A 16558-nucleotide genomic window follows, 5' to 3' on the forward strand; every position below is an offset into this window, starting at 1 on the left:
GTCATATAGCGCTCTACAGCTATGATATTATAGAATAACAATTTCATATAGCGCTCTACAGGCTATGGTATTATAGAATAACAATGTCATATAGCGCTCTATAGCTATGGTATTATAGAATAACAATGTCATATAGCGCTCTATAGCTATGGTATTATAGAATAACAATGTCATATAGCGCTCTACAGCTATATTATAGAATAACAATGTCATATAGCGCTCTATAGCTATGGTATTATAGAATAACAATGTCATATAGCGCTCTACAGCTATGGTATTATAGAATAACAATGTCATATAGCGCTCTACAGCTATGATATTATAGAATAACAATGTCATATAGCGCTCTATAGCTATGGTATTATAGAATAACAATGTTATATAGCGCTCTATAGCTATGGTATTATAGAATAACAATGTCATATAGCGCTCTATAGCTATGGTATTATAGAATAACAATGTCATATAGCGCTCTACAGCTATGGTATTATAGAATAACAATGTCATATAGCGCTCTACAGCTATGATATTATAGAATAACAATTTCATATAGCGCTCTACAGGCTATGGTATTATAGAATAACAATGTCATATAGCGCTCTATAGCTATGGTATTATAGAATAACAATGTCATATAGCGCTCTATAGCTATGGTATTATAGAATAACAATGTCATATAGCGCTCTACAGCTATATTATAGAATAACAATGTCATATAGCGCTCTATAGCTATGGTATTATAGAATAACAATGTCATATAGCGCTCTACAGCTATGGTATTATAGAATAACAATGTCATATAGCGCTCTACAGCTATGATATTATAGAATAACAATGTCATATAGCGCTCTATAGCTATGGTATTATAGAATAACAATGTCATATAGCGCTCTACAGCTATGATATTATAGAATAACAATGTCATATAGCGCTCTATAGCTATGGTATTATAGAATAACAATGTCATATAGCGCTCTACAGCTATGATATTATAGAATAACAATGTCATATAGCGCTCAACAGGCTATGGTATTATAGAATAACAATGTCATATAGCGCTCTACAGCTATGATATTATAGAATAACAATGTCATATAGCGCTCTACAGCTATGGTATTATAGAATAACAATGTCATATAGCGCTCTACAGCTATGGTATTATAGAATAACAATGTCATATAGCGCTCTACAGCTATGGTATTATAGAATAACAATGTCATATAGCGCTCTACAGCTATGATATTATAGAATAACAATTTCATATAGCGCTCTACAGCTATGATATTATAGAATAACAATTTCATATAGCGCTCTACAGCTATGATATTATAGAATAACAATGTCATATAGCGCTCTACAGCTATATTATAGAATAACAATGTCATATAGCGCTCTACAGCTATGATATTATAGAATAACAATGTCATATAGCGCTCTATAGCTATGGTATTATAGAATAACAATGTCATATAGCGCTCTACAGCTATGATATTATAGAATAACAATGTCATATAGCGCTCTATAGCTATGATATTATAGAATAACAATGTCATATAGCGCTCTATAGCTATGGTATTATAGAATAACAATGTCATATAGCGCTCTACAGCTATGGTATTATAGAATAACAATGTCATATAGCGCTCTACAGCTATGATATTATAGAATAACAATTTCATATAGCGCTCTACAGGCTATGGTATTATAGAATAACAATGTCTAATAGCGCTCTACAGCTATGGTATTATAGAATAACAATGTCTAATAGCGCTCTACAGCTAATAACAGTCAGTGGCAGCTACTCCACTAGATGAATGGTATTATAGACTACTGTCATATAGCGCTACTACAGACTGTGACATTTTGTGTCTTAGAGAGGTGAAAATATAAATCCAGGGCTTGTATATGAGATTGCACAGCTATTTTTCAGTACACTATATTCACAACTCTTACATTGCCTGCAGTCCTGTAGAGCTTTAATGCCTCTCTGGGGAGTGTCATTTACTTTTAAAACATTGTTGGGTTATGTGATAAGATGATTAAATGTATCTAAATCTTTTTTTTTTTTTTTTTTTTTAAGGCTCTCCAAAAGTTCTCCATACACCTGCTGAGGAGACCTCCCCAGACAAGGCAGGTCCTTACTCCCTCCTGCATGTTTCCCTCCTCCAGTCTCCTCCTGTTTCGTATCAGGGGCTCGTCACCAAGATCCAGGCCAGCGCAATGGCTGAGGTGAGCTCCATGTGTACAATACACTGGCTTTCTATCGTACTTTGTAAGTAAACAATACAACATAGTGGCATATGCTTAATTTAAAGGTTACTGAAATAAAAACATTATTTTGTGAGATGGGAAGGTAGTAACTTTACAACCTGCTCTTTCGTGATATCTGTTCAGGAAAACGTCATCTAATCCACATATTGACTAATATCTGATGAAACAGAGATAGTCCTAGATTATTGGTTTCAGTGATTTGAAGACAAGACTTTTCCTTGAACAATATACTTTTCAACCACTTCATTCATCGCTTCAGATCATGTAATAAAGTATATAGTACTTCCAGCGGAAGGATGTAACATAATATTATCTGGAATCTGTCCCGCCATAGCCCTAGTCTTCCATGATATACAAAATATCTATGTACTATGTGTACTTGTAAGAGTCAGAGGAGTCAGTTGAAACACGGTGTAATCCCACAACTGACCTGCTCCATGTCTTACCTGTGCTGTAGTAAAACATTTGTCTGGCATAGGAAAAAGTAAAATATGAAAGAACAATGGATGTGTTTGTTGTTTTGTTCGATATTCCAAATGGCAATGGTTCATATGCCAGTTGTTTGCCAGTTATGAATGACTGTATATGTTTGCTTTTGAGGAAATGTATGAATTACAGAATATAAAACAAACAATGTGTACATGCAAACACCATAACCTCTTGGTGAATATTGTACCTGGCCTTCCTACCTGCCATGTAGCTTTTACTTCACTGTCTCACAATTCTTTGCTATGGTAAATGTAATATTTTCGGTGCTTGTATAGATTGCTGAGCACATGTGGGGTTTCTTTATCAGTTACATTTCCAGCATGTGGGTTACTCTAAAATACATTTTGACTGACTGCTTTTTACAAGGCATTGTGGAGGTAGATGAGTGTGTACATGTGACGTCACACAAGGCATTGTGGAGGTAGATGAGTGTGTACGTGTGACGTCACACAAGGCATTGTGGAGGTAGATGAGTGTGTACGTGTGACGTCACACAAGGCATTGTGGAGGTAGATGAGTGTGTACATGTGACGTCACACAAGGCATTGTGGAGGTAGATGAGTGTGTACATGTGACGTCACACAAGGCATTGTGGAGGTAGATGAGTGTGTACATGTGACGTCACACAAGGCATTGTGGAGGTAGATGAGTGTGACGTCACACAAGGCATTGTGGAGGTAGATGAGTGTGTACGTGTGACGTCACACAAGTCATTGTGGTGGTAGATGAGTGTGTACATGTGACGTCACACAAGTCATTGTGGAGGTAGATGAGTGTGACGTCATACAAGGCATTGTGGAGGTAGATGAGTGTGTACATGTGACGTCACACAAGGCATTGTGGAGGTAGATGAGTGTGTACGTGTGACGTCAAACAAGGCATTGTGGAGGTAGATGAGTGTGTACATGTGACGTCATACAAGGCATTGTGGAGGTAGATGAGTGTGTACATGTGACGTCACACAAGGCATTGTGGAGGTAGATGAGTGTGTACATGTGACGTCACACGAGGCATTGTGGAGGTAGATGAGTGTGTACATGTGACGTCATACAAGGCATTGTGGAGGTAGATGAGTGTGTACGTGTGACGGCACACAAGGCATTGTGGAGGTAGATGAGTGTGTACGTGTGACGTCACACAAGGCATTGTGGAGGTAGATGAGTGTGTACGTGTGACGTCACACAAGGCATTGTGGAGGTAGATGAGTGTGTACGTGTGACGTCACACAAGTCATTGTGGAGGTAGATGAGTGTGTACGTGTGACGTCACACAAGTCATTGTGGAGGTAGATGAGTGTGTACGCGTGACGTCACACAAGGCATTGTGGAGGTAGATGAGTGTGTACGTGTGACGTCACACAAGTCATTGTGGAGGTAGATGAGTGTGTACGTGTGACGTCACACAAGGCATTGTGGAGGTAGATGAGTGTGACGTCACACAAGGCATTGTGGAGGTAGATGAGTGTGACGTCACACAAGTCATTGTGGAGGTAGATGAGTGTGACGTCACACAAGTCATTGTGGAGGTAGATGAGTGTGTACGTGTGACGTCATACAAGGCATTGTGGAGGTAGATGAGTGTGTACGTGTGACATCACACAAGGCATTGTGGAGGTAGATGAGTGTGTATGTGTGACGTCACACAAGGCATTGTGGAGGTAGATGAGTGTGTACGTGTGACGTCAAACAAGTCATTGTGGAGGTAGATGAGTGTGTACGTGTGACGTCACACAAGGCATTGTGGAGGTAGATGAGTGTGTACGTGTGACATCACACGAGGCATTCTGGTGACGTCACATCCAGTCTGGTATCTATATACATAGAATATGAGGAATATTTTGGTCACTTTATACACCTGTAATAAATGCATGAACGTAACTATGGAAAGAATAATGGATTTACTGTTTAAAGCCCTTACAATAAATACTATTTTCAGTATGTTACTAAAAGAAAGTCATATTTGTCTTTAAAAAATGGGTACTCTGAAAGTATTTCAAAAGAGATGAAGTAGTCACTTGTAGATATTCTCTGTAACCATCACACAGCAACATTGTGTAATGTAACAGAAAATGTATATTAACTCTGGCCAGAAATCGGAGGGTTCATGGTAGATGATAAATAATGGATACATTACCTGTTCCTCACTCTGGGGAAGTGATATCACCATATATGATGATGCACTGAGCATTAACCTGTGATCAGAGATGAACAAGCGTATGCCGCATGCACGAGCCCTATGTAGACTGTGCCCTCACACCACATCAATGATAACAGGTGTTACTGCAGCAGGAATACATTTACTGTAGATTAGCAGCCTGTGCTTACAACTTGTGTGTTTATTTTATTCTCACAGATAATTTACGGATCTCTTTGTTTCAGGTAATGGCTGCTTGTTCCTGTGACATAAATAATCTCTATAATCGACAAGCAGCAGCTGGGTGGATGTAAGTTCCAATACATTGTTGTGGTCATCGCTGTCTTTATTGTATCCCTCTTATCTGAATCTACATTACTAGCTGCTATGATAAATGTAGGAGTATGATGGATTCTGTATAATCACAACTTTCTCTGAGCAGCTTCTTCCCATGTGATCTCTGTGTGCTTCATAAACAGATGTAGAGGCGTAATGAGGTTACACGATGACCTGGAGCAATGTTATGTATTTGTGCCCCTTTCAGTTATTTAAAGCCGCGCTCCTGGTTAGCCATGTGATTGCTGCTGGATTCCCCTTCTAAGATGAGCGCTGATAATGGGTGTGTGCGGAGGACCAGCAGGAAATGACAAGCTCCTTGCTTGCAGCATCCTATTGGTCCACGTGGTCACACTGCTCAGCAACTTTCAGCCAGGACTGTTTGACAAATTTAAAAGTCCCAGGATGGAGCTTCTCCTGGGCTCTGATGAAGTGGTGAAATGAGGCTGGGAACGCTCCTTAATAATGTCAGCAGCTCTCTCCAACACACTCTCCTCCAGTTCTTACTGCACCTGATCTCTCTCACTTTCAGCAATAACATGGGATTACTGTCCTGTTTCTCTCTATTGCAGATACCAGACTACAGCGAAGGATATATTAGTGTATTCTAAGGCCTTCTCCTCACCCACACAGCATGGATTTATTGGTGCAGGAGTCATTAAGAGGCCTCTGCAAGATGTCTGGTGTATGGTGAAAGACATTAATACAAGGCAGCTCTACGACCCGTCCATCCTCACAGGTTCTGTACATCAGAGAGTGAGCAGCAGCATTCAGCTGGGTAAGTGATATTCAGAGATTAACATCCCCCGTCTTGTTTACATTCTATAGGCCATATTGTACTTGTTGATGTAATGTGTGCAGCTGGGTGGACCTATCACCAGGATGGGCATGGGGTATTTGTTTATTGGAAAAAAAGACTTAAGACCACATTGAAGTATGCCAAGTACGTAAAATCACATATGAGGGCAGCGCTGTTGCTTATTCACTGGCCCCTTACTAACTTTGCCAGCTCTCCCTAGCAGTAGGAAGGTCTGACGTACGAGAGGGAGGATGCTGCTGGATAGACTCTGCCCCATCTGTGCCACTGGAACAGACAGTAAGCACAGTGGAGTCTGTTCAGCACCAGCCTCCCCCCTGTATATCGCCATCCAGTGCTATTTAGCATATTGGGCTCGCTATGATGTTCCACTTCCGGGTCTGGGAGTAAACTTACTGGTTATTTAATAAGTCTTGTAAAATGATGTTAAAAACCTATATTTCCTAATTGATGATTACTTTTCTGCTGCCTGCTTGTGGACAGTATCAAGTATACTGTCTGCTTGTGAACTGGAGATGCAGTTGTCAAACCTCACACTCCTTTAACAATTTACTGCAAAAGAAGTTGGCGGGCACATTGTTACATACCTATGCAAAACAGTTAACTCACTGTGCTGCTAAGAAACTTAGCAAATTTTTTTTTTATTGTTACCTACTAGGGAATGGAAAGCTTGATAACAACCATCGCCAATCATATTATTATTGTCAATTTAAAAGATGCCTCCACCTAAAAGTGAAAATTCTGCCAATCCGTCACGTCTCCCCAATGTCTGTATCCATCCAGCAATGCTCTGCTCCATTCCTCTGTTTGAAGAAGGCTTTGTTTTAGCAACAGCAAGGAGAGTTTTGCTGGACTCCTAAAGATCAGGGTCCTGCCTGAACCCAGACAAGTAGAAATCTGGAACAATAAATTCCATTCAAAATTACATTTTCAGTAGAGTGGAGATTTATTTAAAAACATAATTCCACTTTTAAAAATTTGGATTTAAAAGTTATTTTCTATTACCAGAATGGGGGTGTGTTCATTTCAAACAAAATCTGTAAGCAACGGACATTCCTTCATCTTTTTTCATTTTTATGGATTAATTAACTATATCTTTAGTCTTTTCACTTTCATACTAAAACCTAGATTACTGCTAACCTGAAACCAAGCAAATATAAAGGCCTATAAATAGAAGTAATAATGACTTGGTCCATAAGTCACCGTTTAGTCTATTAAAGAATAATTGTACCTAAAAAAAATTTAGTTTTGGGTGAAGTTCGTGAAGATATGATACCATATAGGGTTCTCCTTATGGTCAGTGCAGCATTACCTGCATGGCAGATCCCCCTGAAGGCTACTTGTCCAGCAACACACTGGTCTATTCTTGTGCCCACATCCCTGACTTACACTGGCAGTCTTATGGTGGATGCCAGTCTCCTGTGAGCTTCTTAATCGTGCAAATCGGAAGTTCACAAATGAAGACATCAATAACAGCGCCGCATGTTTTCTGGGGAAACCAGTGAATTGGAAGAATGACGCACCAAAGCAGAAGTAGAATTCTGTGTTTTGTCATCTCTGTGACAACCACCGAAAATCCCAAAGAGTTTGGCAGTGTGATCTACACTGGTTGTTGATGCTCATCACAACAGGCACTGCCCCACACCGTTGGCGTGGCGAAGTGCCTGTTGGGGTAATCCCTGCCACTGAAAAACTAGTGTAATATAGCAGCACGGTGCCTTGCCCATAGAGTAGACTATGGTTTCCCACCTTCCGTCCCTTCAGCAGGTCATACTGTAAGGAATATCTTAATCAAAGCTAGGCAAATTAATTTATTTTGCTGGATCAGCAATTATAGGAATGGTTTTCACTGACGGAAATCCTCAAAACTTGACCTGTTGTTAGTGCGTGAGGACCAGATCTGCCGTTGTGACTTTTCTCAACCCTGTACTAGTAATTTTTTGGTCTAAACACATATTTATTTATTGCCTGTTGATCAAAAACGGGCAGCAGATTATAAAAAAAATAGAGGACTTCCCTCTTTTCAAACAAGGGTACTCCCAGCCTTCTATGTGCCAGGGAGATAGAGGCTCTACAAGTAGCCTCCCCTTATCCCTGGCATTTCCCATAGACCTTAATGGACTCTGTGCACACGGGAATGAGCACACACGTCTCTAGTGGATGAAAGATTCCTTTCCTCCAGCAGCGTGACCAAAGACACAGATCACGGTGGGTTTTCTTAACCAGAGGACTAATCAAACTTGTCCATAGGATGCAAAGGGTTAATAGACTATCTCTCAACTAATAACCATAGCATTGATTATGACATTAAGTAACTTTAATATGTATTTCAGTATAATCATTTATTTAAATATTTAAAGGTGTAAAATACTTGTACAGTACAATTCCAAAAATTCTGACTGTGTATTATAATGTTGATAATGTCTTTTTTCCCCCCTCCTATTAGTCCATGTGATGACTGATATGTCACTTTGTTACCTGAAGCAGCCCAGGGATTTCTGTTGCATCACTGTGGAGTCAAAGGAGGTAATCACAAATTTAGTAGAATCATTTTGTATCAGCTTTGGCCAAGTTACATATAACATTTCCAGACTGTTCCAGAGATACCAATAAGCAGACTTTTATATTATATCATATTTATAGTGACAAATACTGCTCATCTGTTCTATGGGTGCTTTATACTGAATGTCTGGGGTCTAGTTCCAAGATTCTGGTCTGAATTATGCAGCTCTGACACAAGTAAGTTTCCATGATGTGGAATCTCTGCTTGTAGGGTTACACTGTTCCTGTATTGCTGCAAGACTCGATACATATAATATGGCTAGTAAAGTAATTTGGAACAATCATCAGCAAGTATAGGTCATCACATTAGATGAACGGTGAGAATGAAAATTGTGCAAGGATGGATTGTGAATTAGATCCAGTGAATTGTAATCACAGAACCCATGTAATAATTGCTTGTTTCATATAGGGGACGATTCTGTTAGCGGCAAAGTGTAGCTGTAGCATCGTCCTCTGTATTTTCTCATGTTGTAGAGGTGTGAACACAAGAGAAATTTTCATTACTGTAATTGATGGTGCTGTACTAATAACCAGCGCCACAAGGTTACAAGAACCTTCACGGCTCATTGCATCCCCCTCAGTGTAGTCCCTCAATTTCATATAAATGATGAACTGTATAAGGTTCTTATTACTTATATTAAATGGTTACTTGTGGTTACTTTAATCTGGCTGATGTACACCTGGGGATATATGACAGAGATCCTGGTGTACAGAGCTTACACTTGTGACAAGCAGAGAGTAAGTTGTTACATGAGAATGTGTTTTTCTTTTGCACAGGACACGTGTTGCAGCTTGTCCTTCCAGTCTCTGTATAATGAGTCTATGCCACGTCCTACTAAAGATACTGTGCGAGGAGAACTCCTGCCTAGTGCCTGGATCCTACAAGCTGATACCATCAGTGGAGAGACAGTGACCAGAGTCATTTATATGGTGCAGGTAGGAACTACACCTACCACTGTACAGAATGTTGGGCTGTGTTTCAGAAAGAGGGAGACAGCAAAGCAAAACATGCAAAGAATGTAAATAACCTAAAAACTAGTGATAAGGTGTACTGGGCGGAATTATCGCTAGTAGATATAACTAGATTCCACTTCAGCCCTTCCCTGTCCAGGCCAGATCAGGACACAGACTCTTGGGGATCTAGTGCAGGTAGGCACAGATTCTTTGTAGCAGTGTAGTATACAGTTAGTGCACACTGGGCCGTATGGTGCAGTGCATTAGGATCTCACACACTGTATGACTCAGCGATTGGAGAACACTACTCACCAGTTGGCTGAAGATGATCGGGGCAGGGAAATCACCTCCAATGAGAAATAGGCTGCAAAGCAGGAGCACAGCGGATTAGATAGCAGGAGCTAGAGCAGTGTTTCCCCTAACAGAGCATGTTTTCCACATCGCTCTGTTTGAGCACAGGTGTATTCAGTACTGACTGACACATTTTGAAAGATACACATGTGGTATAATTATTTCACTTGTGACCTGGAAAACCTGCACTGTTAGGGGTCCCAGAGGAATGTGTAAGAGGCAGAAGAGGTAAGTAAACAACAGGTGGAGCAGTGACCAGGGAAAGCACCAGGTGAGCTAAGGAGAGTGAAGTGAGCAGAGCAAACAACAGATGACTGGAAAACAAAATTGGAGCAGCCGAGGGGGCATAATAAATATAAACAAAACCGAGAGACAAGTTTAAAAGGCATATAAAATAAAAAAAAATAAGTTAGGTTTTGTTAAGATGAGCACTTTCCAAGTATTCTCTCGCACTGTTCTGGATAGCATGAAAAGTGATCTGAAAGTACTGCAGACCCTGTGTCTATATGTCTGCTATTCACTTGGTAACAGCTAAGAGCTAAGCCCTGGGAAATAGAAAACCAGTGGACTCCATGCATATGACCTGTGGTTTAACACTGTCCGCATGTGGACAGCACAAATACATATTATTTTACAACCAAATTATAGGATAGAAAGCAAAACCATTGAACAAACCATACACACTCATACCACTCCCATTCCTATTAATTACCAAATCCATTACTTAACTGCATGTGGACAGTAGACCCCAGAATCTTACAATGATACTGGGCTGGGAATGTGGCATTTCAATAAGCTGCAACTTCAATAGTTTGTCGCATTTATCCAGACGTCCTCTACTCTTCGCAGTTTAAATGCATAAATGAACATGCTGAATAAAGTAGAGTGTAATTTCCTGTTCTTTAACAATCACAACATACAGGCACAGAACAGTAATGAGTCCCAGTTTCTCATGAGTGTAATTATTAAAATTTCTAGGATACCACCCTCCAAATAGAGAAAAAACACATCCCGCATAGACTTATTCCTATCTTCACAGAAGTTTGTTGCACATCATAGACAAGGAGACAAAGGAGATTCTGTAATCTCTAATTAAACTCCAAGAGAAACGAACAGGACAAGAGCAGCACTAGATTTCCTTACTAAATTAAATATATATATAAAACCTTTCATTTGGTAAGGCAATCTGGTTGTTTAATACCTTTGAGAGTTTGTATCTTGCACCCATTTACTATCTGTTTAAAACAAAAGACGCATACACAGAATGCCAACAACAACCAACATAAGACGAGGCACTATAAGCTCAGAAATGTTCATTGGATAATTAGGATCAGGGGAAATGTATAGTTTTATGAGGAGGAGCTGATTTCAAACACGTTTATAGTCACAATTAGTGCTTACTCCAAGCACCAACACCCTCTATATCCCGTGGTTAAACAGTGTCCCCCCAAATAAGAAGCAAGAGAGTACTTTGGTACTTACATCAAATCTCTTTCTCTGAATCCATCTGGGGGACACTGCTACCATGGTTGTATGAGGGCGCATGGAGTTGGCACTTAAATAGTTAACTAACTAAACTGCTGCTGACTCCTCCCCTTTACAACCCCCTGCTATCTTCATTATAATACAAAAGCCCTAAGGAAGGAACCAAACAAACATCCAGCAAAAGAGCAAAAAGGACAAAACGCAGTGTCCCCCAGATGGATTCAGAGAAAGAGGTTTGACGTAAGTACCAAAATCCTCTTTTCTCAGTCATTCAATCCAGGGGACACTGCTACCATGTGGATCCTCTAAAGTAGCACCTAAGGGAGGGATTACTCGGAAACCCCTGCACGCAAAACACTGCAGCCTGAGGAAGCATCCGAGGAGGCAAAAACATTAAACTGGTAAAATTTGTTAAAGGTGTGAACGGCGGACCAGGTAGCCCTGCACAGCTGATCCGCCGAACACCGTGACGTGCAGCCCAAGATGCCCCTACCGAACATGTGGAATGAGCAGCCAGTCTCTCCAGTACCGGTCTGCTAGAACACACATAAGCCTGTCGAATCATAGATGTAATACAGCGGACAATAGTCTTCTTGGATGCTAATAACGGCTGGCCCTTATTATGCGAGTTATACAAAACAAAGAGTTCATCTTGCAAAAAGAAGAGGTCCTGTTTACATAAGTACGAGGATAAGGAAGTCCCTGAAGACATGGAAAATAAGGTAGGAGACCCTACAAGGATAAGGCCCCAAGCTCTGACAGTCTGCGTGCAGAAATTAGCTTGAACACAAACACCACCTTCCACGTCAAAGATTATAACTCAGCCAAATCCAGTGGCTCAAAAGGTGATTCCTAAAGAAACCTTAGGACTAAATGGAGATCACAAGGAGCTAGAGTCGGAACATAAGGAGGCTGAACGTGCAACACTCCCTGAAGGAAAGTCTGTACCTCCGGAAGAATAGCCAGGTGGCGTTGAAAAAACACCAATAACACTGAGACCTGAACCTTCAGAGAACTGAGACATCCAAACCGTCCTGGAGGAAAGCCAATAAACGGGATAGACGAAAAGATGTCGTTTGGCAAGAATGATGCTCGCACCAATTGACATAGGCCTGCCATACTCTATGGTAAATGCGTGCCAAGGTCGGCTTTCCATCAAGGTCTGCACTACACAGACTCACTACTACACTGGAGGAGAACCTCTTGGTCCACCATATGCCTCCCTCAACAGCCATGCTCTTAAAGCTAGCCAAACTAAGTCTGGTTGTTGAAACGGTCCCCGACCCAGAAGGTCAGATCTGAAAGGAATCTGCCAACTCATTCCGTCAGCAAGCAGAAGCATGTTAGTGTACCAAACCATCCTGGGCCAGTTGGGCGCCAGTAGTATTACTGGACGGCCCCCAGTTTAACCCACCGAAGCACTTGCTGAATCATGAGAATAGGAGGAAACAGATATCCCAACTGAAATTCACGATTCATGGTCATTACGTCCACCGCTGCTGCCAAAGGATCCCTGGACCCTGCGTAAAACCCAGGTACACAGTGATTGTGACGTGAAGTCATTAGTCGAAAGATGGGGCCTCACAGACATAGATCTGGATCCTGAAATACTTGAGGATGTAGTGACCATTCTCCTGGGAGGATCCCATTCCTGCTGAGATAATCTACTTCCCAATTTTCCACCCTGGGAATAAACACCGCAGATATCGCTAGACATCTCTGTCAAAGCCAAAATCTCGTTCTCCACTGCCATTGTGCCTGTGCTTCTTGTACTGCACTGGAGGTTTATGTATGCCACTGCAGTGGCATTGTCCGACTGAATCCGAGTCGGCTTCCCTCTGAGAAGAAATTGCGACCCCTGAAGTGCCAGGAGGGATCGCCTTTATCGAAATCGAAACCTCCCTGCTTGACCACAGGCCCTGGTGGCGAAGATTGAGGACCACTGTCTCCCAACATGTCCAGCAATACGCCTAACTCTGCGCTCTATGCAGTGTTGGTTCCGGAGATAGCATCTGTGACAGCTCCGCAGCAAGCAGCTGCTGTCACTCTAAGCACAAGCCTGAAAGCCTGTCTATATGGGCAGAAGAGGTGTTCAGTCTTGTCTTCATCTGTTTGTAACACGGACCACTAAATGAATGTATAAAAGTGCTGCACGCAGCACCTGCATCCGCTCCTACACTTATTACTGCAGAGTGTAAAACTAAAAAAGGAACTAAACCTATCTAAATACTGTGCCAAAGCACTGCAGCTCAATTAGAAAAAGCCCAACTCCTTGGGCACTTAAATAGTTAACTAAACTGCTGCTGACTTCTGTCACCCCTGCTAGTTTCAGTTTAATTTAAGTGCTAACCCCATAGTAGCAGTGTCCCCAGATTGATGACTGGGAAATAGATATCAAAATTAATAGAAATAAACCACATAGTACATAGCAGGAAATTACTTTAAGCAGCAATTTCTGTATTTTTATAAGTGCATACAGAATAGAGAACCAGCTAAACTAGTTGCCTCTTCGAACCTTTCAAAATACAGAACCTACACATTCTATAATGGGATTACATTCCATTCACCACAGTATGTCTATTCATATAATACCTACTTGTTAAATATAGTGTGTAAGCAATCCTTAAAACAGATTTTATAGTAAGTAGTAAATATAATTGCCGGATTATAACCTTCATCTATTCAGAATTAAAGTTATATACTGCTCTTTATTCCAGGTGGACCTCGGAGCCCCAGCCATCCCTTCCCGGTTACTGAGCGTGGTTAGCAAGCGGCAGCCTCTGGTGATTGCAAGCCTGGCCAGTTTTCTTTCTAGGTAACCTTGTATAATACTGGAGGCACTTTGTGATCTGCACTACAGGAATTGTAACCTAATCCTAGTATCACTTTCACTGTCAGAGAAGGGATCTGTTACAATGCGCAATAAGGCAGGATCTGGCAGCTATATATATATGTCATGCTTATAAGACAATCAATCCATTATATATGTGGTTTTGCTGTGAATGCACTTAAAAGGTTTTTCAAAACCTGATCTTGCACATGATTTAGTGAAATTAGTTCATGTTTTCTGCATGACCAACAATTCAAGACAATGGTATTTTGTCAACATTTAAAGCCTGGCTTACAGCAAAACTACTTTTGAAGCGTAATGAGGTGGGAAGGTGCCGATGAATTTATAGTAAAAATGTTTGTGGATAAATCACAACTAATCTACAAACTTTACTATAGCATGTCTTTATAAACTATTTTATGCGGTACTTAATATGATATTGAATTAGATGACATTTTACCATAAGTACTTGTCTATGAATGATCACTTATGGATATGATACAGCAGTTGATTGAAAAAAAACAAACTGTTCTATATATATAATAATTTTGCTTGTAAACAATTTCCTAAAGGTTTCTAAAATGCCTTTCACGGTTGATAGTCCAAAAATCAATGCAATTTTGACCTATACACCCATCACTTCACAATCTAGCTGTGTATATCTAGTGCAGTGTTTCCCAAATCCAGTCCTCAGGGACCCCTAACCGTGCAGGTTCTCCAAGTCACAAATGAGATCATTAGTACCACCTGTGGATCTTCCAAAATGTGTCAGTCAGTAATGACTACACCTGTGGTCCAGTAAGGAGATATGGAAAACATCCACTGTTAGGGCTCCCCGAGGACTGGGTTTGGGAAACACTGATCTAGTACCAACATTTAATGCAGATTCCCAGAAAAACCTGACTGCAGGGGTAATTGCAAGCTACTCTGGCTGTCACCAGAAGATGGATATGACCTCCCTGAGTATATGGAGAATTTGTATTAAATATAGATGCTAAATACACTCTGCTACAGTGTGGATCTAAGAAACAACTATACAATGTATCTTTTGCATGTTTAACCCCCCCAAGAACCGTAATTCACCTACAAGGAATGGGACACCTCCATATCCATCACTGTTTCTAGTTATGTCCAAGAACTGTAGATTATAAACTGGTAACATCACAATGTATCCTATTACAGTATACTTTATGTCCACAGGTTTTTCTTTAGTAATGATTTTCTGCATGATAAAGTTACACAGTATTTATTCTTCCTTCTGTCAGTTAATTGTTGTCTGCAAATATTGGTAAACAGCAAATTACAAATGTTCTGGACACATGCACTGCAAGTGTTTATCCAGAACATTATGAAATTGTTTCAGTGATTATTCCTCATGGTAGTGTATAAGCAGCTGTGGTTGAATTGGAAATTTAGAAGTGTCGGTATGAAAAATGTAATGGGGAAATAAGGGAATGGCATATGATAGGTTTACAATGAAGGCAGTAGGAGAAGTGGTGGTATGGCATAACTCCGCAGACCAGCCACTGATAAGCAGTATATTTCCAAAACAACATTAAGTCCTCTGATAGCAGTTGGTTCCTATCAGACAAGACCTGAAATGTTTGTATGAAGGACAATCAGGGAGAGGTTATGTATGGTGGGAAATTGTCCTAACTTTAGCATTGTACATTTTAGAAAGTTCATTTTAGAGCGATAGTCTGCTGCACCAAAAAATACAATATCTAAACGGTAAATTTAATTGGTTTGTATTTATACATCAGTACAATTAATCCTTCGATATTCAACGAAAGGAGTGAGAGGAAGATAAAAAAAATTGTGGTTTTATTATACAAGAAAAAGGACATGTATTTTACAATATACGATCTAGTCGTCTTTTTTGTTTCTTTTAAGTTGTCTGCTCACCTACATGTTATGCAGGCAGCTATGGCGGGAGTTATATTAATGAAAACGCAGCCTATTTTCGTTTAAATATTTGTTATGAATGTTACAGCTATTAACAATAGTTCTAAAAGTATTAATCTGTCCTGTTTTCCCATGATGAAAAATATTACTATTGGTTGATTACAGATCTTCCAGGATTATTATGTTGTGTATCCAGTAAGTTGCTGGAGATTTGTCCATTAGCCAGTTATGTGTTGGTATTATGTATATGACATGATCCTGTGGCTGCATTTCCAAGAGGAATAGCTCACAAAATGGCTGCCTTCACCATGTATCCATAACAGGTGCACTTTAAACTTATTTTTTTGACAGAAAATCTGGTTTGTTACAAAAAAAAGTCAACTGAAATGTCTTAATCTTGTCTAAAACAAGATGTATAGTTTGTT

General features: G+C 40.2%; 1 protein-coding gene across 1 annotated transcript in view; it reads left to right on the forward strand.

Moving 5' to 3' along the window:
* Positions 1-16495, forward strand: part of STARD9 (StAR related lipid transfer domain containing 9) — a 129827-nt gene extending 113332 nt beyond the window's left edge. Inside the window, exons 28-33 of the mRNA XM_075193276.1 lie at positions 2081-2229; positions 5139-5203; positions 5802-6007; positions 8493-8572; positions 9386-9544; positions 14116-16495. Of these exons, the coding sequence (XP_075049377.1) occupies positions 2081-2229; positions 5139-5203; positions 5802-6007; positions 8493-8572; positions 9386-9544; positions 14116-14217 (761 nt within the window). The 3' untranslated portion in view covers positions 14218-16495. The remainder of the gene's footprint in view (positions 1-2080; positions 2230-5138; positions 5204-5801; positions 6008-8492; positions 8573-9385; positions 9545-14115) is intronic.
* Positions 16496-16558: the final 63 nt, after the last annotated feature.

The sequence above is a fragment of the Mixophyes fleayi genome, chromosome 12, assembly GCF_038048845.1.
Source record: "Mixophyes fleayi isolate aMixFle1 chromosome 12, aMixFle1.hap1, whole genome shotgun sequence".
Taxonomy (NCBI): Eukaryota; Metazoa; Chordata; class Amphibia; order Anura; family Limnodynastidae; genus Mixophyes; species Mixophyes fleayi.